Source organism: Balaenoptera acutorostrata, chromosome X (assembly GCF_949987535.1).
Source record: "Balaenoptera acutorostrata chromosome X, mBalAcu1.1, whole genome shotgun sequence".
Lineage (NCBI taxonomy): Eukaryota > Metazoa > Chordata > Mammalia > Artiodactyla > Balaenopteridae > Balaenoptera > Balaenoptera acutorostrata.
The window spans coordinates 78742961-78770213 of NC_080085.1; the positions used below are offsets into that span (position 1 = coordinate 78742961).

The 27253-nt window shown below is 34.3% G+C and overlaps 1 protein-coding gene across 1 annotated transcript; it reads left to right on the forward strand.

Moving 5' to 3' along the window:
• The first annotated feature begins 22878 nt into the window (after positions 1–22878).
• LOC103019254 (E3 ubiquitin-protein ligase RBX1-like) lies at positions 22879–23230 on the forward strand. The gene has a single exon (XM_057538497.1). The coding sequence runs from the start codon at positions 22886–22888 to the stop codon at positions 23210–23212; it is 327 nt and encodes a 108-aa protein (XP_057394480.1). The 5' UTR covers positions 22879–22885; the 3' UTR covers positions 23213–23230.
• Positions 23231–27253: the final 4023 nt, after the last annotated feature.

Below are 27253 nucleotides of genomic sequence, written 5' to 3' on the forward strand. Positions count from 1 at the left end.
TGTGTTTGTTATTCTTCTTTTTTGTTAATGTGGTGTATCACTTTGATTGATTTGCGAATATTGAAAAATCCTTGCATCCCTGGAATAAATCCAACTTGATCATGGTGTATGACTGTTTTTTATATATTGTTGGATTAAGTTTGTTAATATTTTGTTGAGGATTTTTGCATCTAATTTCATGAAAGATATTGGCCTGTAAATTTCTTTTCTATAGTGTCTTTGTCTGTTTTGGGTATCAGCATAATTTGTGGCTTCATAGAATGGATTTGGGTATGTTCCCTCCTCTTTGATTTTTTGGAATAGTTTGAGAAGGATATTCCCCTGTGGAGCAATTCAGTCCTGGACTTTTGTTTGCTGGGAGTTTTTTTTTTTTTAATTACAAATTCAATTTCACTACTAGTGATTCACCTGTTCAAATTGTCTATTTCTTCTTGATTCAAATTTGGCAGCTGTATATTTCTAGAAGTGTATCCCTTTCTTCTAGATTGTCCAATTTGTTGTCTTATTACTGTTCATAGTTTTCACTTTTGATTTTTTGTATCTCTCTGGTATCAGTTGTTATGTCATGTCTTTAATTTCTTATTTCATTTATTTGAGTCCTCTCTCTTTTCTTATTGGTGAGCCTGGGTAAACTTTTATCAATTTTGTTTATCTTTTCAACAAAACAGGTCTTAGTTTTATTGATATTTTCTATTTATTTCTATTTTCTTTATTTCCTCTCTGGTTTTTATTATTTCCTTCCTTCTACTGACTTTGGGCTTTGTTTATTCTTCTTTTCCTAATTCCTTTAGGTGGTAATTTGGTTGCTTATTTGAGATTTTTCTTGTTTCTTGAGGAAGGCTTTTATTGTTATAAAATTTCCTCTTAGAACTGCTATTTTTGCATCCCACAGATTTTAGAGAGTTTCATTTCCATTGTCATTTGTCTCAAGTTATTTTTTAATTTCTTCTTTGATTTCTTCATTTACCCATTTGTTTTTTACTAGCATATTGTGTAGTCTTCATGAGTTTGTGTTTTTTCCCCTATTTTTCTTTCTGTGGTTGATTTCTAGTTTTATACCACTATGGTCATTTAAAGTGTTTGATATAAATTGTATCCTGTTAAATTTGTCAAGACATGTTTTGTGGCCTAGGATGTGATCAATCCTGGAAAACGTTCCATGTGCACTTGAAAAAAACGTGTATTCTACTGTTTTTGGATGTAATGTCCTGTAGATATCTATTAGGTCTATTGTGTCATTTAGGACCTCTGTTACTTTATTGATTTGCTGTCTGGATTGTCTGTCCATTGATGTCAGTGTGGTGTTAAAAGTCCCCCAATATTATTGTATTTTTGACAATTTCTCCATTTATGTCTGTTAGCATTTGATTTATATATTTATGTGCTCCTGCATTGGGTACATATATATTAATGTGTGTAATATCTTCTTTTTGTATTGATCCCTTTTTCATTATATAATGCCCTTCTTTGTCTTCTGTTATCAACTTTCTTTTAAAGTGAATTTTGAGATAGACTTTCCATAAAATAGACTTTGCATGAACTAACTTTTTTTCATTCCCTCACTTTCAGTCTGTGTGTTTCTTTAGCCCTGATGTGAGTCTTTTGTAGTCAGTCCATGGATAGGTCCTGTTTTTTAATTCAATAAGCCACCTTATGTATTTTAATTGCAACATTTAGTCCACGGACCTGAAATTACTGAAAAGTATGTACACACTGCCATTTTATTACTTGTTTTTTGTTGTTGTTTTTGTAGTTTTTCACTGTCCATTTCTTTTTCTTTGTGTTTATTCCCTTGGGGGTTGATGATTTTCTTTTGTAGTATGCTTGTATACTTTCTTTTTAGTTTCTGTGTATCTATTTTAGGTTTCTGATTTTTGGTTACCATGGGGTTCATATTTATTGACATGTCTACTTGCTTTAAACTGATTGTCATTTAACTTCAAACAGATTATAAAAGATCTACATTTTCTTATCATTTACACCACATTTTGGGTTTTTGATGTCATATTTTACATATTTTTTATTTCTTAACTGTTGATTTTTGTTACTTTTATTTTTCTTTTAATCTTTGTACTGGTTTACTTAAGTGGTTGATACTTGGTCCTCACTGTATATTTTTCTTTTCTAGTGAGATTTTCCCTTTCCTACAGATTCTTGTTATTTTCCTCTTAAGAGGTGACCCTATAACTTTTAAGATAGGTTTAGTATTGATGAATTCTATTAGGTTTTGCTTCTCAGAGTTCCTTATCTCTCAATTGTAAATAGTAATCTTGCTGGGTAGAGTATCCTAGTTTGCAGATTTTTTTCCTTTCAGCACTTTAAGTCTATCATACCACTCCTTTCTGTCCTGCAAAGTTTATGCAAATAAATCATCTGATAGCCTTATAGAGGTTCCCTTATATATGACATTTTGTTTCTGTCTTGCTGCCTTTAGAATTCTCTCTTTATCTTTAAATTTTGCCATGTTAGTTATGATATGTCTTGGCATGGATCTGTTTGAGGTCATATTTTTGGACTCTCTGTGCTTCCTGTACCTGGATATCTGTTTCCTGATTCAGGTTTGGGAAGTTTTCAGCCATAATTTTTTCAAATACATGTATGATCTCCTTCTCTCCCCCTTCTCCCTCTGGGACCCCTATAATGTGAATCTTGGTATGCTTAATGCTATGCTGGAGATCTCATATTCTGTTCTTATTTTTATTTTTTATTTTATTTTTTGCTTTTCTGATTGAGTGATTTCCATTATTTGTTCCAGATCACTTACAATTTCTTCTGTATCACTTAGTCTGCTATGCATTCCATCTAGTGTGTTTTTTATTTCAGCATTGGATTATTAATTTATGATTGCTTCCTTTTTATATTTTCTAGTTTCTTGCCTAAATTCTCACTATGTTCATCTATTATTTTTACTAATTCAGTTCACATTCTTATTACCAATGCTTTGAATCATTATCTGATAAATTATTTTTGTTTCATTATTTATTTTTTAAGTTGTTTTCTCTTGCTCTTTCAATTGAAACAAGTTCCTCTGCTTTTTCATTTTTCTTGACTTTTTATGTCTCTGTGAATTTTTGTGAAACAGTTACCTATTACAAACTTGAAGGGATCTTCTTATGTAGGAGCATCCCTATATAGATTGTGTGTGCCCTGTGCCTTTGGTGAGAGAGCTGAATTTGACATGAATGCAAGTCACATCTTTCCTCAGGGTGTGCTGCCATTTATCACCTTGGTAGTTGGTGGGGCTGGAGATAGACAGACTAGAGCTGGAACGTTATGTGTGGTGGGACTTCCCCTCTTCTCAGTGGCCCTCACCACCCTATTCGGGGCAGGGTCTGGTCCCAAGCTGCTGGAGCAGAAACCCTGAGGTTCAGACCCAAGCTGGCTCTGTTCCCTTTAAGTGTGTGCTTTCCCTTCTCTCAGTGCCAGGACCCTTGACTCAGAGGGTAATAATGTTGAGGCAAGGGGGGGCATGCAATCACTTGGCTCATGTTGGCTGCAGACAGAGGTCTCAGCTGTCTGATTCACTGCCTGTGCTGGTGCTTGTAATTGTGTCTTTTGCCCTTCTCAGATGAGCCTCAAGTGCAAGTCCCCCTTGTCCCTCACAGCCACTCACTGCCCTCAGCCTATACAACACCCACTCTTTGGTGAAGCCACACCACAGGCAGACAGGGCCCATTTGGACGCTGGCATATGTTGGGGCATGAGCTATGGCAGAGTGGTCACTGTAATAGTTCTGGGATGCTTTTAATGTACTACTTGAGTGAACATCAGCAACGGCCACAACTGTCCCACCCAGTCTCTCCCCCAGGACCAGGTTCCTTCTGTTTCCTATGGCCAAGTTTTCTCCTAGCATATGAGGCATTGCCAGAAACCTCTATTTGCCCCGTGTCCCCTGCCTCAGGGGCAAGTCAGTGTACCTGCTCCTCACAAGTGGAGTTCAAGCTACCACAGCCCTCCTTTTAGTCCCAGCAGCTCTCCAGTCAGCCAAAGGGGGTCTTCCCCCTTGTGTCAGACCCCAGGATTAAGACACCTAATCTGTGGTTCTCACTGCTCACTCCCCAGGGTGGATCTCCACCTGTGTATTCTCCCTTTTCCTCTGAGTACCCTACCAGGAGCACAGATCCTGGCTTGATTGCTTTTCTTCCTTTCCTACTCAATTACATGTGGATCTTTCTTACAACGTTGGTTGTACAGGGTTTTTTTCTACCATTTTCCAGTTAATTTTCAGTGAGAAGTATTCCACATATCTATGTATTTTTGATGTATTCCTGGGAGGAAGTGAGTTCTACATCCTCCTACTCCACCATCTTGATCAATATTGCCTCATTCTTGCTTTTAATGGAAAAGTCAGTTATTCACTACTGAATACAATGTTAGCTATTGCCTTTTTATATATTACCTTTATTATATTGAGGTAATTTTCTTCTTTTCCTAGGTTTTTGAGTGTTTTTGTCATGAAAGTGTGTGGATTTTTGTCAAATGCATTTTCTGCAGCTATTGAGGTGATCATGTCATTTTAGTGGTTCATTCTGTGAATGTGTAATATCACATTGATTGATTTTCATATGTTGAATCATCCTTGTATCCCAGACATAAATTCACTTGGTCATTGTATATAATCCTTTTAATGTGTTGTTGAATTTGATTTACTAAGTTTTTATTGTGGATTTTCACATCTAAACCTATCAGGAATATTGGCCTGTAGTTCTCTTCTCTTCTAATGTTTAGGTCTGGTTTTGTTAGTGTAATTCTAACCTCATAGAATGATCAAGGAAGTGATCCCTATTCTACAATTTTTAAAAAGAGTTTTAGAATTATTAGTGTTAATTCTTCTTTAAATGTTTGGTAGAATTCTCCAACAAAACCATATGGTCTTGGGCTCTTTTTGTTGTTGTTGGTAAGTGTTTCATTACTGATTCAATATACTTATTAGTTGTATGTCCAGATTTTATATTTCTTCAAGGTTCAATCTTTGTAGGTTATATATTTATAGGAATTTATCCATTTCTTTTAGGTTATCCAAATTACTGGTATATTAGTGTACAGAGTAGTCTCTTTCTAACCCTTTTAATCTTTTTTACTTCTGTGTTATCAAGAGTAATATCTCCTCTTTCATTTCTGACCTTGTTTGATGAAAGTTTCCTTTGATAGTCTATCTAAAGGATTGCCAATTTTGTTGATCTTAAAAAAAAAATTATTTTGCCTTTTTCCACTGTCCCATGAGGCTATTTGCTTTGTTTCTTCTCTAATCTCTATTTTTTCCTTCCTTATGCTATCTTTGGATATAGTTTGTTCTTCTTTTACTGGTTTTTTGAGGTATAAAATACATTTATTTGAAGTTTTTTTCTTTTTTTTTAATGTAGGCTTTTATGACTATAAAATTTACTCTTCGTACTGTTTTGTGCTGCATTCCATAAGTTTTGGTATGTTCTGTTGTACCTTTCATTTCTCTCAATATTTTCTAATTTCCCTTTTATTCCTTTGACCCATTGATTGTTCAAGGTAGTATTGTTTCCATGTATCTATTCATTTTCCAATATTCCTTCTGCTATTAATATCTTGTTTCATTCAGTTGCCTTCAGAAAAAAATACTTGGTATTATTGCAATCTTCTTAACTTTAAGACATTTTGTGACCTAATATTTTATCTATTCTGCAAAATATTCTGTGAAAGCTTGAGAAGAATATTTATTCTACTGTTGTGGGTGCAATATTTGGCTTTATTTTTTTAGGTCCATTTGGTTTATAGCTTTGTTCAAGTCCTCATTCCTTATCGATCTTCTGTCTGGATATTCTATTTATTCTTGAAAGAAGCATATTAATATATACTAGTTTTGTGTTTCTATTTCTCCCTTCAATTCTGTCAATGTTTTCTTCGTCATATAATTGGGTGTTCTTACTGAGTATTGCCATCTTGTTAATTTTCTTTCTGTATTATAGCTTTTTTAGTCCCTCTTTTCTTTATGTCTTCCTTTGTGTTTCATTGATTTCTTTTTTTTTTGTAGTGACATAGATTGATTCTTTTCTCATTTTCTTCTGTTTATATTTGTAGTTACCATGGAGCTATTATAAAATGTCTTATATTTAGAGCAATTTATTTTAAGCTGATAAATTAATCTTAATTGCATATGCAAATTCTATTCTTTTACTTCTTCTACCTTTTATATTATTGATTTTACAAAATATATATTTTTATACTGTGTATACATTAATATATTTTCATAATTATATGTTTTATACTTTTGTCTTTTAACTTCTATGTAAGAATTAAAAGTGGCTTACAGAGATTAGCTCAATATGGCAGAGTAGAAAACATAAGCTCACTCACTTCTTATGAAAACACCAAAATCACAAGTAACTGCTGAACAGCCATTGACAAAAAAACACTGGAACCTACCAAAAAAGGATACCCTACATCCGAAGACAAAGAGAAAGCCACAGCGAGAAGGTAGGAGTGGTGCAATCATGATAAACTCAAATCCCATACTGCTGCGTGGGCTACCCACAAACTGGAAAGCTATTATGCCACAGAAGTTGTCCCACAGGAGTGAATGTTTTGAGGCCCATGTCAGGTTTTCCAGCCTGGGGGTCTGGTAATCAAAGGAGGAGTCCCCAGAGAATCTAGGTTTGAAGGTTAGTGGGGTTTGATTGCAGGACTGGGCGAAACAGAGACTTGACTCTTGGAGGGCACACACAATGTCTTGTGTGCACAAGGACCCAGGGGAAAAAAAAATAATGACCCCATAAGAGACTTGGCTAGACCAATCTGCTAGTGTTGAAGTGTCTCCTGTGGAGTCATGGGGTGTCTGGGGCTCACTGTGGGGACAAGGACACTGGCAGCAGCAGTTCAGGGAAGTACCCTTTGGTGTGAGCCCTTCTGGAGGCCGCCATTAGCCCCACCAAACAGCCTGTAGGCTCCAGTTCTGGGTCACCTCAGGCCAAACAACCAAAATGGTGGGTACACAGCCCCCCCATCAACAGAAAAGTGGAATAAACTTTCACTGAGCAGAGCCCTGCCCACCAGAAAGACAAGACCCAGCTCAACCCACCACCAATCCTGCCCATCATGAAGCTTACACAAACCTCTTACATAGCCTCATCCACCAGAGGGCAGACAGCAGAAACAAGAAGAACTATAATGCTGCAGCATGCAGAATGGAATCCACAATCACAGAAAATTAGACAAAAGGAAATGGAAAAGGTATATGTCCCAGATGAAGGAATAAGATAAAATGCCAGAAAAACAATTAAGTGAAGTGGAGATAGGCAACAATCTGGACAAAGAATTCAGAATAATGATAATGAATATGATCCAGAATGCCAGAAGAGAATGGAGGCAAGGATCAAGAAGATGCAAGAAATGTTTAACAAAGACCTAGAAGAGCTAAAGAACAAACAAACAGACATGAACAACATAATAACTGAAATGAAAAATAGACTAGAGGGAATCAATAGCAGAAAAACTGAGGCAGAAGAAGCGATAAGTGACCTGGAAGACAGAATGGTGGAAATCACTGCTACGGAATAGAGAAAAAAGAATGAAAGAAATGAAGACAGTCTAAGGACCTGTGGGACAACATTAAACACACCAACATTCACATTATAGGGGTCCCAGAAGGAGAAGAGAGGGAGAAAGGACCTGAGAAAATATTTGAAGAGATAATTGCTGAAAACTTCCCTAACATGGGAAAGGAAACAGTCACCCAAGTCAAGGAAGCACAGAGAGTCCCAGGCAGGATAAACCCAAGGAGGAACACACTGAGACACATAGTAATCAAATCAAAAAAAATTAAAGACAAAGAAAAAATATTGAAAACAACAAGGAAAAAATGACAAATAATATACAAGGGAACTCCCATAAGATTATCAACTGATTTGTCAGCAGAAACTCTGCAGGCCAGAAGGCAGGTGATGAAAGGGAAGAACCTACAACCAAGAATACTCTACCCAGGAAGGCTCTCATTCAGGTTTGACAGAGAAATCAAAAGGTTCACAGACAAGCAAAAGCTAAGAGAGATCAACAACATCAGACCAGCTTTGCAACAAATGCTAAGGAACTTCTCTAGGTTGGAAAGTAACCAGCAACTTAAAACAACCTTGTACATATATAGACAACTATATTAAAACCTCAGGGGAACAGCAAACCCCAAAACTACAATAGATACACACACATACACACACACACACACAAACACACACACACAAAGCAACCAAAACATGACACTAAATATGGTCTTCAAACCACAGGAGAAGAGAACAAGAGATGAAGGGAAGAAAAGAGACCTACAAAAACAAACCCAAAACAATTAAGAAAATGGCAATAGGAACTTACATATTGATACTTACATTAAATGTAAATGGATTAAATGCTCCAACCAAAAGCACTGACTGGCTGAATGGATACAAAAACAAGACCTGTATATATGCTGTCTACAAAAGACCCACTTCAGACCTTGGGACACATACAGATTGAAAGTGAGGGGATAGAAAAAGATATTCTATGCAAATGGAGATTGAAAGAAAGCTGGAGTAGCAATACTTATATCAGACAAAATAGACTTTAAAATGACTGTTATAAGAGACAAAGATGAACACTACATAATGATCAAGGGATCAATCCAAGAAGAAGATATAACAATAGTAAACATAAACTCACCCAACATAGGAACACCTCAATACATAAGGCAAATACTAACAGACATAAAGGGAGAAATCGACAGTAACACAATAAGAGTGGGGGACTTTAACACCCCACTTACATCAATGGACAGACCATGCAGACAGAAAATTAATAAGGAAACAGAGGCCTTAAATGACACATTAGACCAGAAGAACTTAATTGATATTTATAGAGCATTCCATCTGAAAGCTGCAGAATACACTTCCTTCTCATGTGCACATGGAACATTCTCCAGGATTGACCACGTGCTGGACCACAGAGCGAGCCTTGGTACATTTAAGAAAAAGGAAATTATATCAAGCATCTTTTCCAACCAAAATGCCACGAGATTAGAAATAAACTACAAGAAAAAAAACCTGTTAAAAACACAAACATGTAGCAGCTAAAGAATATGCTACTAAATAACCAATGGATCACTGAAGAAGTCAAAGAGGAATTCAGAAAATGCCTAGAGACAAATGAAAATGAAAGCACAATGATCCAAAATTTATGGGATGCAGCAAAAGCTGTTCTAAGAGGGAAGTTTATACCAATACTATCTTACCTCAGGAAATAAGAAAGCTCTCAAATAAACAACCAAACCTTACACCTAAAGCAACTAGAAAAAGAACAAGCAAAACCTAAAGTTAGTTGAAGGAAAGAAGTCTTAAAGACGAGAGCAGAAATAAATGAAATAGAGGTGAAGAAAACAATAGCAAAGATCAAAGAAACTAAAAGCTGGTTCTTTGAAAAGATAAACAAAATTGATAAAACTTTAGCAAGAGGCATGAAGAAAAAATGGGAGAGTACTCAAATCAATAAAATTAGAAATGAAAAAGGAAAAATTACAACTGACACCACAGAAATACAAAGGATCATAAGGGACTACTACAAACAACTCTATGCCAATAAAATGGACAACCTGGAAGAAATGGACAAATTCTTAGAAATGTACAAGTTCTCAAGACTGAACCAGGAAAAAATAGAAAATATGAACAGACCAACCACAAGTACTGAAATTGAAACTCTGATTAAAATACTCCCAACAAACAAAAGTCCAGGCCCAGATGGCTTCATAGGTGTATTCTATGAAACATTTAGAGAAGACATAGCACTTATCCTTCTGAAACTTTTCCAAAAATTTGCAGTGGAAGGAAACCCCCCAAACTCATTCTAGGAGGCCATCATCACCCTGATACAAAACCAGAAAAAGACACCAAAAAAAAAAAATAGAAAAGAAAATTACAGGCCAGTATCACTGTTGAATATATACACAAAAATTCTCAATATAATACTAGCAATCTGAATCCAATAATGCATTAAGAGGATCATACACCATGAACAAGTGGCATTTATCCCAGGGATGCAAGGATTTTTCAATATCCACAAATCAATCAATGTGATACACCACATCAACAAATTGAAGAATAAAAACCATATGATCATTTTAATATATACAGAAAAAGCTTTTCACAAAATTCAACACCCATTTATAATAAAATCTGTCCAGAAAGTGGTACTAGAGGGAACATACCTCAACTTAATTAAGGCCATATATGACAAACCTACAGCTAACATCATACTCAATGGTGAAAAACTGAAATCATTTCCTCTAAGATCAGGAACAAGCCAAGGATGTCTGCTCTTGCCACTTTTATTCAACATAGTTTTGAAAGTCCTAACTATGGCAATCAGAGAAGAAAAATAAATAAATAAATGGAATCCCAACTGGAAAAGAAGTTAAACTGTCACTGTTTGCAAATCTACACATAGAAAATCCTAAAGATGGTACCAGAAAACTACTAGTGCTCATCAATGAATTTCTTAAAAGTTGCAGGTTACAAAAGTAATACACAGAAATCTGTTGCATTTCTATACACTAACAACGAAAGATCAGAAAGGGAAATTAAGGAAACAATCCCATTTACCAAAACAAAAACAATAAAATACCTAGGAATAAACCTACCTAAGGAGACAAAATACCTGTACTCCAGAAACTATAAGATGCTGATGAAAGAAACTGAAGATGACACAGACAGATGCAAAGATATACCATGTTCTTGGATTGGAAGAATCAATATTGTCAAAATGACTATACTACACAAGACAATCTACAGATTCAATGACAAATTACCAATCAAATTACCAATGGCATTTTTCACAGAACTAGAACAAAAAAATCTTAAAATTTGTATGGAGATACAAAAGAATCCAAATAACCAAAGCAATCTTGAGAATGAAAAATGGAGTTGGAGGAATCAGGCTCCCTGACTTCAGACTATGCTACTTAGCTATAGTCATTGGGACAGTATGGTACTGGCACAAAAATAGAAATATAAATCAATGGAACAGGACAGAAAGCCCAGAAATAAACCCACACACCTATGGTCATTTAATCCAAGGCAAAGGAGGCAAGACTATACAATGGAGGAAAGACAGTCTCTTCAATAAATGGTGTTGGGAAAACTGGACAGCCTGATGTAAATAAATGAAATTAGAACATTCTCTAACACCGTGCACAAAAATAAACTCAAAATGGATTAAAGAACTAAATGTGAAACCAGACACTTTTAGAGGAAAACATAGGCAGAACACTCTCTGACATAAATCGCAGCAATATCTTTTTTGATCCATCTTCCAGATTAATGTAAATAAAAACAAAATAAACAAATGGGACCTAATTAAACTCAAAAGCTTTTGCACAGCAAAGGAAATCATAAACAAAATGAAAAGACAATTCACAAAATGGGAGAAAATATTTGCAAATTATGTGACCAACAAGGGATTAATCTCCAAAAGTCACAAACAGCTCAGGTGGCTAATATCATGAAAACAAATAACCCAATTGAAAAAAGGACAGAAGACCTTAATAGACATTTCTCCAAAGAGGACATACAGATGGCCACGAGGCACATGAAAATATGTTCAATATGGCTAATTATTAGAGAAATGCAAATCAAAACTATAATGAAATATCACCTCACACCTGTCAGAATGGCCATCATCAAAAAATCTACAGAGAGTAAATGTTGGTGAGGGTGTGGAGAGAAGAGAATCCTCCTACATTGTTGGTGGGAATATAAATTAGGGCAGCCACTATGGAGAACAGTATGGAGGTTCCTTACGAAACTACAAATTGAGCTACCATGTGATCCTGCAATCCCACTCCTGGGCATATACCCAGAGAAAAAGACATGGTCTGAAATGATACATGCACCCCAATGTTCATTGCAGCACTGTTTACAATAGCCAAAAGATGGAAACAACCTAAATGTCCATCAACAGAATAATGGATAAATCAGATGTGGTACATATATACAATAAAATATCACTCGGCCATTAAAAAGAATGAAATAATGCCTTTTGAAGAAACATGGATGCAAATAGAAATTGTCATACCAAGTGAAGTATGTCAGACAAAGAGTAGTAACATATGATATCACTTATATGCAAAATCTAAAAAAAATTATACAAATGAACTTATTTGCAAAACAGACTCACAGACTTAGAGAACAAACTTATGGTTACTGGGGGGAAGGCTGTGGGGGAGGGATAGTTAGGGAGTTTGGGATTGACATGTACACACTGCTATATTTAAAATGGATAATCAACAAGGAACTACTGTATAGCACAGGGAAATCTGCTCAATATTCCGTAACAACCTAATTGGGAAAGGCATTTGAAAAGCAATAGATACATGGATATGTATAACTGAATCACTTTGTCATACACCTGAAACTAACACAACATTATTAATCAATTGTACTCCAATATAAAATAAAACGTTGAAAAACAAAAATAAAACAAAAAGCAAAACAAAAGTGATTTACATACTACCAATATAGAATTATAGTATTCTGTATTTGATCATAATATTAAATTTTACTGGTAATTTTTATAATTTAATATGCTTTCATGTTGCTATATAATGTCTTTTCATTTCAAGTTGAAGGCCTCTGTTGAACATCTATTTTTTAGTCAGGTCTAGTGATGATGAGCTCTCTCAGCTTTTGCTTATCTGAGAAAAACTTTATTTTTCTTTTACTTTTTAAAATTGTTACCACAATAATTTTAGTGAACATCCATCATTTCATATAGCCACAAAATAAAAAATATTAATATTTTCTCTATTATGAGAACTCTTAGAATTTACTCTCTGAACACTTTTTATATAACACAGAGTAGTGTTAATTATATGTATAATTAATATAATATATATAATTAATATGATATATATATTTTTTTATTTTTCAAGGGCAGTTTTCTTGGTTAGTAGTATTCTTTTTTCAGACCTTTAAATCTATCATCCTCCTTCCTGTCATCCAATATTTCTAATGATAAATTTGCTGATAGTCTTATGGGAGCTCCCTTTTACATGGTGAGTCACTTTTCTCTTGCTTATTCCAGGATTCTCTGTTTTTGTTTGACTTTTGACACTTAATTATAATGTGCCTTGGTGTGGACCTCTTTGTATTCATTCTTGTTAAGTTCCATTGAGCTTGTTCAAAGTTGATATCCATTTCCTCCTATGATTTCTGTAGTTTTCAGTGATTATTTCTTCAAATATGTTCATCTCTTTTGTTCTTCTCCTTATGGGACTCCCATAATGTACATGTTGTTCTCCTTGAAAGCATCCCATGAGTTCTTTAGACTTTCTTCACTCATTTTCATTCTTTTTTATTCTTCTTCATTTTTGACTGAATACTTTCAGATACCCTGACTTCAATTTCACTGATTCTCTTTTCTGATTAAGACTGTTTTTGAACCCCTCTAGTGATTTTTAAAATTCATTTACTGTATTCTTTTTTTTAAATTAATTAATTAATTAATTTTTGGGGGGGCTGTGTTGGGTCTTCATTTCTGTGCGAGGGCTTTCTCTACTTGTGGCGAGTGGGGGCCACTCTTCATCGCGATGCGTGGGCCTCTCACTGTTGCGGCCTCTCCTGTTGCGGAGCACAGGCTCCAGAAGCGCAGGCTCAGTAGTTGTGGCTCACGGGCCTAGTTGCTCCGTGGCATGTGGGATCTTCCCAGACCAGGGCTCAAACCCATGTCTTGTGCACTGGCAGGCAGATTCTCAACCACTGCACCACCAGGGAAGCCCCATTTACTGTATTCTTTAGCTTCAAACTTTTTGTTTGGTTACTTTATACTTTTTGTATCTTTTTGTGTATATTCTCACTTTGTTCATGCATCATTTTTCTGAGCTCATTGGCCATATTTATAATGTGTATTTTGAATTATTTGTTAAGTACCTCACAAACTTCCATTTCTTTAGGGTCAGTTTCTGGAGATTAATTCCTTTTCTGTATCTTCATGTACCTTGGAATTTTGGGATTCACACATTTGAAAAAAAAGCCACTTCTCCTAGTCTCTATGGACTGAATTCACACAGAGAAAATCTTTCACCATCCAGCCCAACTAAAGATGCTGTGAGGTCTCTCAACTTTTTCTGTATGCATATTCTCTGGACTTATGTGTGCAAATTCCTAATTACAGTGATTTTCTTTCTTTTTTTTTTTAAGTACTTGTAATATTTTACCCTTTCTGGTGTTGTCCACAACACCACACATTCTTTGAAACTGCTACAAGTTACCCAGTTCTCCTCTGTTTTCAGCAGCCCCCGAGCATCTAGAGTATGTCAGATCCCATCAGTACTCCAAATTGAGCAAGATAGAAACCCTTCTCTAGGAAACCCCCTCACCCCCAAAAAATTCAGAATGTTGATGCATGCTCCACTCTTTCCTATCTTCCCCTAAGAGAGAGGGCTCTGAGCTTTATGGGCTTCTGTCTACTGTACCTTGGTTCCTCTGGAGCAACAGCAATCCACCCCTAGCTCTCTTTTTTCTCAGCAGCTCTCAGGGATCTATATAGTATGCCAGGTTGTGTCAGTGCTCCAAGACAGACAACAAAAAAAAACAGTCCCTCAGGGAGCCCACTGAAACTCAGAGTGTTGGTTGCATGCTCCAACTCTTTCCTCCTGAGAGAGAAGTTGGCAGTTGGAATTTTACTCTCACTCCTTCCATGCTGAGTCAGCAGAGGGTTTATGATGAATGACTTCTGCAAATCACATCTTTGTTCTCAGTAACCCCCAACCTGATGCCTTTTCCTGTCAGCACTTAGAGTCAGGCAAGACAGAAACAGTCTCTTAGGAAGCTCCCTGGAATTGTTTAATCATAAGCCATTATTTTTTCAGTATTCTCTTTCCCTCCCCAGGGAGAAGGGGGAAAGAGAATTTATAATAATTTAACAAACTATAATGTATAAAATAAATAAGCTACAAAGATATATTGTGCAACATAGGGAATATAGCCAATATTTTATGACTATAAATGGGGTATAACCTTTAAGAATTATGAATTATTATGTTGTACACCTGTACAATATAATCTTGTACATCAACTATATCTCAACTAAAAACATAAAAAAGAAAAAAAAAATGCCCTTGCTCCATGGTACTGTAAATTTAATATAAAACATGTATATGAAAAATAATTGTTAACTATATATTATGCTATTATACTTTCACTGTTTTACCCTTGAAAAACATATTTTCATTTTTCTGAATTTTCACCAGTTTATCTTTAAGTTTTGTGTGACATGCTTGTAAGAACACAAGATTATTAATAGGAATCTAAAATTAGAATAGCACAAACTTATTTCTTAAATTGAAGTAGTACACAAAACTATGAAGTAATTTTTAATGGAAATATCTGAGTTGATGTTCGAGTTTTTCTACATCTTCTTCTTTACCAACAAGATATTTAGTAGATTTAATTAAACAGAAGGACAGTGATGTTTTTAAATTGTGTAAAATATGTGTGTTTTAGAGAAAAAAAAAGATTGAGAATCCAAGCCTTCAACAAGTGGCAAGATTTACTTCCAAGTCAATGCAGTGTATTAGCAGAATTTTCACTGTCAAAGAAGTTAGTCGACAAGGTGCTCATGAGATTTTTACACCCCTTAGGTATTTCATAACAATCTTACAGAATATTTGACCTTTAATAAGTAAACTGCTTGCAAGGATTCAAGCCAAATATATCTAGATTCTGAAGTACCAAGAGAATCTAAAAGTGGCTGTTATAATGTATATGGATCTCAGAACATAATCTAAAAGTTATTTTTCCTGTAAAAATATTATATTTTTAAAAACAGCACATCAGTATTATTTGATCAGGTGACCAATTGACTGGATACAAGAAACTTGGAAATTAATTTAAGGTGCTAACTATCACACAGACAAAATAAAAAACATTAAATCAACCATTGTATAGAATAATTTAGGAAAATTGTGTAGCTTTCCAGGAAAATTCCTATGAAATTTAATTACCTGTTCATAAATATGTGACTCTGATAAGTCTTGCCTATATTTCAGATTTAACTATATTCATACTTGAAGTCAGATATACTTCATCTTTCCCTGATATTCCAATATTAGAAGAATCTAAGTGAAATTCATAATCATGCATGTAATGAAATAGGTGGTCTATAAATCTCAGCTGCTTTCAGCTGACAAAGCTGAGACATTTCCCCTCCACTGTCCATCAGAGCTATTTCTATTCCAGACACTTTTTATTCATTAAAGATGGTAATACATAATAATATTTTTGCCATAAAATAACAACCTCATGATTCGTCAGTTACAGCAACAACAGAGCTTCATTGTTAGAGTTAGCTCTTGTGAACACATAGCCTGTGTGTTTGAATGCAGAACATGTGCAGCACTGAATGTATTACCTGTCACAACAGTTCCTCAGACTGGATAAATTATATCCCTCAGTTAGGTAGTACAAAGGTAATTCTGTTGCCATATATCGTGCCAAGGAACTACTGCTGTGACAGGGTACATTATCTATGATGTGTGTCTGTGTGATGCCCCTTTTCTTCTTCCTCTAAGAGATTGCATCCCTACAAAGTTTGTGGTATTCCAATATAAAGACTCTGCCAGAGCTAAAGGTACCATTCCAAATTCAAGTAGGATTCCATTGCAATTATTAAAAAGTCATATTTTATAAATGTACCCTAATCCTTATAACCAGCTCATGCAGGGACTGGAGTAAAAAATAATAATAATAATAATAATAATAATAATAATAAGCTTCAATTATCAAGAGGAAGAAAAGTGTTTTTTAAATTATATTAAGCAACAAATATATTCCCAATATATTGGGAATTCACTTTTATTTACATTTTAAAATTATACTATTTGAAAATTTCACTTGTTCTGTTGTGGACTGTTTTCTGGAGAAATAAGAAAAAGAAATAACCAAATAACTCTTTATTGCCATCAAGCCATATATTAGGCCACATAAATATGGAGATATAATTACAAATAACAAGACCACTGAAGCATATCGCAGAAGTCCTTCTCAAGCCTTATCGTTTCAGTAGGTTAAATAGATAAATAAATACAATAATATAACCTTCTATATGTTCTGGAGGAAGACAACATAGGAAACATTTATTGTAGGAAGGAGGAATAGCAAGCAAGGGCATCTCTAAATGCATTCAGATGAATAAAAATATTGTAAAATGACTATTTTAATTTATAAAATCCTGTGTCTGAACCCTCTCAAGAGACTAGGTTCTAGACATAATAGTCCCCTTGCCAACTGCAGCTACTCAGTGTTTCACAGTGTCTCTAGAAAGATGCTTAACATGAATTATAGAAAGGTTAAGAAATGAATAGGATATTAAGAATCTTAGGGGTATTTTAAAATTATTTTTCTTCATAATAACTAAACACAGACATATTAAATTAGCACCATAAACTTGGTGTACTTAATGTTGGTGGTGGCTTTTCTAACCTTTGCACTAGCCAAACTGACCAGTGTTCCTGCTCAATTTAACAATTATTTTTAATTATATGATGGAAAAATTGTACATAAACCTTCTGCATTGTGCCAGTGATGCAAAGATGGAAATAGAGAACATAGGTATCTAGTTATTGCTATTCTAACATTTTAATACATAGCCTTTTCTTTGTTATATATCCAAAATGAGATGTTACAATGCTACTGTTTTCTAAAGTTGGAGCTTAATATGGATCTTTGAAAAAATTTTGGTATGTATAGAGTACCTTAATCAAAAAGCACCTTTTAATGTTCTTTTGATGATCTGATCACCTTATTTCCAGTGTGGGGGATTCCCCACAGACAACACCAAGAAATTTTGGGGATACCAGCTAGGTGTCCTACAATTTAACTCATTTCTGACACTGTCTACCCAAAGATAGCATCAGATTCCACAGATTAATGGCTCAGTCCTGCATACAATTCCCCAACCCCTCATACCCCAGTCACAAGCCCAGGCTGTTACCTGTGCTTCTGAACAACCAGCTACAAATTGGCAGTTTGTGACCCCTCCATGAATTTAAAGCACCAGTCGCAAGTCTAGGTTGTTCCCTGTGTTTCTGACCAACTAGCTATAAATCAGAGGTTCCCATGACCTCCTCCTCTGGTTTGGTTAATTTGCTAGAGTGTCTCACAGAACTCAGATAAACCTTTTACTTACTAGATCACCAGTTTATTGTAAAAGGATATAACACAGGAACAGTCAAATGGAAAAAATGCATAGGGCAAGGTATGTACCCTCTCCCACATCTCCACAAGTGTTTACCAACCCTCTTCCCAACACTTTCTCCCCCCAAATACATCTTGTTGTAACTATTCAGTAAGTTTAGCACCCAGAAAACATCTAAACATCTCAGAAAACAGCAGATGGAACTGAAATTAACTGCAACTGTCAGTTTATATTGTGTCCTAGAAACTGTCATCCTCACACATAAAATAATGTAATCAAGCATGAAAAACAAACTCTAGTACCCATGCCTGCCTGAGATAGTAGCCTTAGATTCTTATGTACCAGATAATTTATTTAATTCAACATGTTCCAGAGAATAAAGAAATGTAGGTTAGGGAAGATCCCATCTCACTACACCAGAAACTAGATGTGCTAGTCAAGGTGCTCTGAGAATCTGCCTTCAAATTGGTATATATGTATAATAAATTTAATAGGAGAAATGCCTGTGGAAGAAAATTGGGAGAAACCTGCAGGAGGCTGGGAATGCTGTCAGACTGTGATGCAGGTACTCAAGGCATGACTTGGAGTCCTCATTGCCTTGTGGACCAAGGGAAGGAAGGAAGGAAGCTTAGGTAAAAGTGTCTTAGACTGCAGTGAATTCTAAAGGAAGATCAGCAAGGTGAACAGGGAATGCTAGAGCCAAATTTGCCTGTCAGATGAGTCCCCTATTACCCAGGAACAAGACATCCTTAATATAGTGTTTTCTGGGAGTGACCCATGGAAAGCATGGCCTCAGTGCAAACTCAGCAGTGGATTTCAGTGCAGCAACGGACCCTTAGTACATTACAATTTTTGCATGAGGAGCACTCTGATGGTCACTGAACTTACAATGGGTCTGGCAGGAGTACACAACTTAGCCTCCTGTTGTAGATCTAAGGAGGAGATATGAACACAGTGATGGGAAATGTCATAACCTATATCTCATTAATTAAATTAATTAATTAGTAATAAATATCCTGCTGGATTTTTCCAGTTAAAGCAATGAAAATCTTGATGATAATTATATTATTTGTATATTATGATTTCTACAAAATTATTCTCTTGCTGGAGAATAACTTTCCTTTGCCATGCATTTTTTTAGATAGTCAATTTCATTCATCTATGATGGTTAAGAGAAGATATTAAGGGTGAAAACACTCCTGTCAACAGAATTTAGTTGTCCTAGGAGTCTTCTGGCTCATTTCAGTTTTAATTATTATATATTGTATTATATATTATATAACATATATTGTATATGCATAATATTTTTATTTATAAGAGGATATATCTCCTCTATTTCAAACTCCTACTTTTTGTCTTTTCCTTGTAATTTCCTTTGCTTCCAAAGGGAAATGTATTATGTTTGGAAGTAAAGTACTGAACACCTTATCCTCTGCCTCCACCACTTAAATGACGCTAATGTCAAAAAGCCAAAACATTTAGTAAAAGGGATCATTTATGTCCCCACGGCATCTTTGTTCTCTGATGCTTTAAAACTATATATAGTGCTAATGATCACAAGAGGATATAAGGATTAAGTTTGGAAAATACTTTTGACTAACATAAAAGCTTGGATAAACTGATTTCCTGGAGTAACATTCTGAAGTAGCATAAGATGATTTGGAATATTTTATTGGAGTACAAAATTTCACAATCATGTTTTTTTCTCTAAGATCGCCAGAGGCTTAACCTCAGCATTACGAATTACTTGTAATAAAAAGATTAACTTTACTGGAAACAAAATTTAGTTTCCAGTATGTGTCGCTGAAGCAGTAATTTATTAGATGATAAATTATACAACAGAAGAGTGGATAGAGAAGAAATGGTTTAAGGAAAGGAGAATAAAGAGCAAGACTTTTATGATAACATGTTCAAAAAGCAAATATTTGTTGAAGATCATTTATTTTTTATAATATAATAACTCCCTTCAAACAGTTCCTTTTGCAAACTGTTGATGGAATCACATGCAGTATTGTTAGTACACTGTTCTGACAGTCTCTTACACCTTCATATGTTTGAGGGAGGGTAGTTTTAGTTTTTCTAATTGTTGTTAGTTTTGTAATTGTTGTAAATTAACTAATAGGAGATTAAGATTAAGTAAATTATCTAATAGGTGATTATGATAAAAGAACATATTATTACATTTCTCCTCACCTAATAAATTTATCTCATATTAGTCTACTATCATATTTATAGTTATTACTGTGTGCTCTGTCTCTATTTCTGCAAACTATATCTACCATACAGTTTCCACAGGGAAATACGAGTAAAATTTCATTATGGGGTTAAGGTTTTATTTCTTGGATATCTACCAAAAACCCTCCTTCTTAGAATTTATATTCATGGATTTGACATTGGCCAGAGCTTTGTTTTCAACATTAAAGATTCTTGATCTTGATTTTGTTTTCAGAAGACAAAGAGTAAATACACTCTTCTGGGTAACATTCCATTATGTAAGTACATAGAGATGTATGTCTCAAATTGAGATGATTTATTCATTTAAAATAAAAAAAAAAAAAAAACACAGACCAAAATAGTCAAATTGCATGAATAGCACATGCTCTTCCTGTAGAAATACCCACATGAAAAGCCAATATGTCATAAGAATGTTGCCTTTTTTGAGCACAGACTCTCAACAAGACAAGTTAGATTGAGGTATGACCCAGAAGAGACATGTCTACATAGGCAGATTTTGTTCTGACCTTTTACCCACTTTGATGGATTCAGCACTTTGCCACATGTCCAAAGTTGATACACTTCCCATTGCATTAACAAGACAAATATTTTAAGAACATTTTATGAGGAAACAGTTTAATAAAAAGTTTTATGTCATAAACAAAATGGTAAAAATTTACAAAATCCTCCTTAAAAAAGTCTTGCCTTTTCCTCCAAAGTTAAGGATCCTCATTTCTCCTCCTCTTTTTTTTTTTATTTCACATAGTCTCTGAGATACCAGTTTATATTCCAAAATAATTTTGTTCCTAGCTTCTGTTAGCACTCTCAGCAAAACAGAAGCCTAGTAATTTTCCCTATAGTTAGATCTTCAATTATTTCTCAGATATGCCTCTTGGGGTTTCTAAGTTCATCTAGCCACAAAGGACTCAAATATGCAATGTTATTCAGCTAAAATTGCCTGACTTATATCTCCACAATTCTTCTTTTGAATAGGACCAAAAAAGTACTCAGACTCTATTATTGGCCCCAAGTCCTTCTTTGGAATGCAGTTCATTGGACACTGTCACCATTAGTCTCTGTACCTTTCTTTTTTCTTTGCTCTCATCCCTATATTAATTGAAATTCATCTTCTTTAAATATGTTAATACAGATAGAAAAATGATAGCTGATATTCATTTTCAGATGTTGGAAAGTGCTTTGTAGGCTTGACACTCACAGGTATATTTCATTCTTACAACAACCCCATGAACACTATTGTTACTTTATATATATATAACTAACACGAGGTACAGAGAAGATAATTAATTTGGCCAAGGTCACACACCTATTAAATAATCTTTTGGGAAGTTATAGTCAGGAGAGTGTAATTTCATAGCAAAGACTCCTAAAAAGAAGTTAGATCTTCTCTTTTAATCCTGTGGATCGATGTTGTAGAAAATCAAACTAATTATTCAGATCAGCAGGGTTTCATGTGCCCTTCATTCTGTGTATTTGAACAAATACGTTATTACTTTATGTACAGTATTATATATGCTAAATGTGTACATGTCATAGGCTGTTTATGTTGCAATTTATGCTGATATAATTCTCTCAGAATTATAACAATCATTGTTAGGTACTGAGAGTTTATCCATTCTCACTTTATAGTGGTTAGTGTGATATGAACTAAACATAATCAAATGTGATTGTAACTTCTGTTTGAGGAGGAGATCTCTCTCTTAGCCTTTCTACCTTTATCTTCCTCAAGAATAGGTATCTACTTCTGTGTTTTGGGTCTAACAATATCTCCCTCTATTCTAGCCTGAGGGGTAATAGTTTAAGATTAGTTATTTTTCAGAAAGAGAATATTGTTTACAAAATTTTCTTCCTCTTTAAATTTACTACCAGTTCTGTTAGCATTTTCTCAGGAAAACATTTACAACATATATTTTTATGGAAAATATCATTTTAAATAATATCAGCCCCAACACATATTTACAGAATACAGGACATTAAAGTACTTGAGCAATTCCAGATCAACCTTGGCCAAACAGGCCTAGGTTCTTAAAGAACAGAATGCATGACTCCTCTTTATTATCATTGATGATGAAATGTGGAAACAATTCTTAAAGATTTGTTTGACAATAATGTTACTTAAAGATAACTGTTTTAGAAGCATGTGGATATTACTGTATAGTCTAAGATACCTCTAAAAATAGCATTTCTTTTGCATCCACTGGTAATTTAATTTTTCCATTTCAAACAATGGTTTTCATGAAGGCAATAAAGTGATATACAATTAACAGCAGTTTATTTGCACTGTTGTAGTATTATACAAGGTGCAAATGAAAGAACAAAGTGTCTAAAACTCTATTTAAAAATGTCATCTTGATTTTATTTAGTTATAAGTATACAATTTTAAAACCTAACTGCCTTTTGTGAATAAAAATATTTTCAGTTAACTTTTTACAAAAAAAAATTCACTCAAGATTAAATAAGCAGGTGTGTTTCCAAAATGGCGGCAGCGATGGATGTGGATACCTCGAGCGGCACGAACAGCGGTGTGGGCAAGAAGCGCTTTGAAGTGAAAAAGTGGAATGCGGTAGCCCTCTGCGCCTGGGATATTGTGGTTGATAACTGTGCCATCTGCCGGAACCACATTATGGATCTTTGCATAGAGTGTCAAGCCAACCAGGCGTCTGCTACTTCCGAAGAGTGCACTGTTGCGTGGGGAGTCTGTAACCATGCTTTTCACTTCCACTGCATCTCCCGCTGGCTCAAAACACGGCAGGTGTGTCCGTTGGACAATAGAGAGTGGGAATACCAAAAGTATGGACACTAGAAAAAGAGAATACTTCCATCAAGCTCAAGTCTTTCATTAGCCATTTAATGACTTGCCCTCCTGTTACTTAATTATAAATTAGTCAGAATCGTGTTTTTTCTGCTCTGTCTTTTCAGTTTGCTATTCCTGCATCCATATTGTATTCTGTGTCAAATAAAATCCAGTTGGATTCTAACAACAACAACAACAATAAAAAATATTAAATAAGCACATATTCATGGCTAATTTATTTAATTATGTGTGTGTGACTTTCCAATAAGCAATAAATTTATTTATGTTAGTTAACATGAAAAATTATAAATATATAATTTCTGTACAGGCAGTTCCCAATTTATATAAAGATTATAAATATGAACAGACATTTGGAAGATAGCCATCACATAATTATTTTATGATAAGCATTGAAGTAATTACTAGGAAAAATATAAAGTGCTACTGATCCTATTAGAAAAGGCTACAATAATTACATATCAGTAACCTGATAAAATTACATGTATGAAAACTTTTTTTTTAGAGTCAGAAGCTGGAGGTGCTTATTTTGCAAGTAATAGGCTTTGGATGAGTGAAGAATGCTTCCTTATGTTTTGTAATTTGAGGAATATGTTGCTTTGATATGCATTAGGATATACCACCCAATTCTTATCCCTATGAATGGCATATATGGTAGAGATGGTGGAGCACCAGCAGAATATTAGAACCAGTATATGTTAAGTACAAACTTGTCCAAACAATTCACTTTATTAATGATGTAAAGACCTGTGGCTTTCTAAAAGTTACAGACTTGTAGGATTATGATTAGAAAATAAGAAATATTAGAGCAAAATATGATCCTCTAAAACTAAAATTCCTATTTAGTTTGGGCTCCAAGCCAAGGTCTTAATCTTTGGAACAGGTTCGTATACAGCCTGGAGTTAGAACTGTTAACAACTCTTGGCAGTTGTGTTACACATAATATAGACCAGAAATTATTTAGACAACAAATGAGAACCCTAAAGAGTATTTGGTCAAACTTTTCCTAAAGTCATAACTAATTTTTCAAATAATAGATAAAACACAAAGTTATTGTTATTTGTTAAGTAGATGAGATATCCAGAAAATTGTTTGAATATTTCATTCCACATGACTATGTCATCATAATATAGCCACAACCATCAAACATTAAAGGGTTGTATGATTTTGAAACACTATAACCTCTACTAAAATAAAAGGAGATGCATGCTTTGTCAATAAATGTTTACTGGGTATTATAGTAATAATATTAAATATGTTAAACCATATGAAATTGCCAATAATTAACATCATTTGAACTACATAAATAGCAATTTCATATGGCTCAACATAATACAAGCCATGGGCAAATTTTCATAGAATAGTTGCAATTTCTATCCAAATAACGATTTTCATTTTCTATCACTTGTTCCAGTTGCAGGTACACACAACTGGATATTTCTGTTGGAGAAAACTTGAGAAAGCTTTGCCTCATAGTAATTGCTAGTGTGTATGTATGTGTGTGTGTGTGTTTGTGCATATATGTGTATGTATGTTTTTATGTGCATATGTGGCAGGTATTGTGTTTTCTAAAGGGCTCTGAAATCAAAAATATTCTGAGATGATACGACTGGCAACCTGACTCTGAATGGGTTTGCAATAGTACATGGTTATTTCACTCACTGGAAGTGATTTTTTGTTTCTGCAGTACTACATGAAAAAAAAAGTGCTGGCATGAAATGCTGACTGGAAGACAAATATAGGATCATTTACATTTGAAATTTGGAAGTGTTAGCAACTGAAACTTGTGCATATGGAGAAATTACTCTTGATATACTTTATTTTTGAATAAAATATTATGTGTTCATTTGCCTATATTTTTAAAAATAAATTCAACACAATATACTCACAAAAATTAATTTTGCATTTATTTCTTTTGCATGAGAAGACAGATCCAAAAAAAATTGCTATGATTTATTCAAAAAGTATTCTGAATATATTCTCTTCTAGGAGTTTTATGGTTTCAGGTCTTACATTTAGGTTTTTAATCCATTTTGAGTTTATTTTTGTATATAGTGTGAGGAAATGTTCTAATCTCATTGACTTACATGTAGCTGTCCAGTTTCCATAGCACCACTTATTGAAGAGATTGTCTTTTCTTCATTGTATATTCTTGCCTCCTTTGTTGAAGATTAATTGACTGTAGGTATGTGAGTTTATTTCTGGGCTCTCTATTCTGTTCCACTGTTCTATGTCTGTTTTTGTACCAGTACCATGTTAGTTTGATTACTGTAGCTTTGTGGTAAGGTCTGAAGTCTGGGATGGTGTTACCTCAGGCTTTGCTCTTTTTTCTCGAGATTGTTTTGGCAATTTAGGTCTTTTGTGGTTCTATATAAATTTTAGGATTATTGGTTCTAGTTCTCTGAAAAATGTCATGGGCATTTTGATAGGGATTGCATTAAATCTGTAGATTGCTTTGGGTAGTATGGACATTTAAAATATATTAATTCTTCCAATCCAAAAGGACAGGATATATTTCCATGTCTTTGTAGCATATTCCATTTCCTTCATCAAAGTTTTATAGCTCTCAGAGTCTAGACCTTTCACCTCATGGTTAAGTTTATTACTAGGTAACTTATTCTTTTTGGTGTGAATTTAAACAGGATTGGGTTTTTACTTTCTCTTTCTGATAGTTCATTATTAATGTGTAGAAAAGCAACATATTTCTGTATATTAATGTTGTATCCTACAAAATTGCTGAATTTAATTATTAGTTCTAATAGTTTAGGGTTTCCTATATAAAGTATCATATCATCTGCATATAGTGACATTTAACTTCTACCCTTCCAAATTTGATGCCATTTATTTCTTTTTCTTGTGTGATTGCTATGGCTAGGACTTCCAATATTTTGTTAAATAGAAGTGGTGAGAGTGGGCATCCTATTCATGTTCCTGAATTTAGAGGAAAGGCTTTCTGCTTTTCATCATTAAGTATGATGTTAGCTGTGGGCTTGTCATAAATGGCCTTCATTATGTCAAAATATGTTTCATCTATACCCACTTTGATGAGAGTTATTATCACAAACGTATGTTGAATTTTTTCAAATGTTTTCCTGCCTCATTTGAAATTATCATGTGATTTTTATCCTTCTTTTTGTTAATGTGGTATGTTCCACATTGTTTGATTTGTGAATATTGAACCATCCTTGCATCCCTGGAGTAAATCCAACTTGATCACTGTGTATGATGCCTTTTCTATATTGTTGCATTAGTTTGCTCATATTTTCTTTAGAATTTTTGCATCTATATTTATCAGAGATATTGGCCTGTAATTTTCTTTGTTTGTAGTATATTTTTCTGGATTTGGTATCAGGGTAATTGTGGCCTCATAGAATGAATTTGGGAGTGTTTCAACCTATTCAATTTTGGGGAATAGTTTGAGAAGGATAGGTATTAACTCTTTGTATGTTTGGTAGAATTCCCAAGTGAGGCTTCCAGTCCTGGACTTTTGTCTGGTGTGAGATTTTTGTTTGTTTGTTTGTTTTACAAATTCCATTTCACTAATAGCAATGTTCAAATTGTCTATTTCTTCTTGATTCATCCTTGGCAGGATGTATTTGTCTAGAAATTTTTCGATTTCTTCTAGGCTGTCCAATTTGTTGGCATAAAACTGTAAATAGTACTCTTTTATGATTTTTTTGTATCTCTCTAGGATTGGTTATTAATTCTCCTCTTTCTTATTTTGTTTATTTCTGTCCGCTCTCTTTTCTTCTTGGTTGGCCTAGATAAAGGTTTATAAATTTATCTTTTCACAAAATTAGCTCTTGATTTCATTGATCTTTATTATTTTTTTTTTTTTTTTTTTTTTTTAGTTTTAGTTTATGTATTTCCTCTCTGATCATTATTATTTCCTTCCTCCTGCTGACGTTGGGCATTGTTTGTTCTTCTTTTTCTAATTCCTTTACGTGCTGGGTTAGGTTGTTTATGTGAGATTTTTCTTGCTTCTTGAGGAAGGTCTGTACTACTATAAATTTCTCTCTTAGAACTGCTTTT

What these genes read in the sequence shown, in the direction of transcription:
- LOC103019254 (XM_057538497.1), top strand. Translation starts at nt 22,886, where the DNA reads ATGGCGGCAGCGATGGATGTGGATACCTCGAGCGGCACGAACAGCGGT.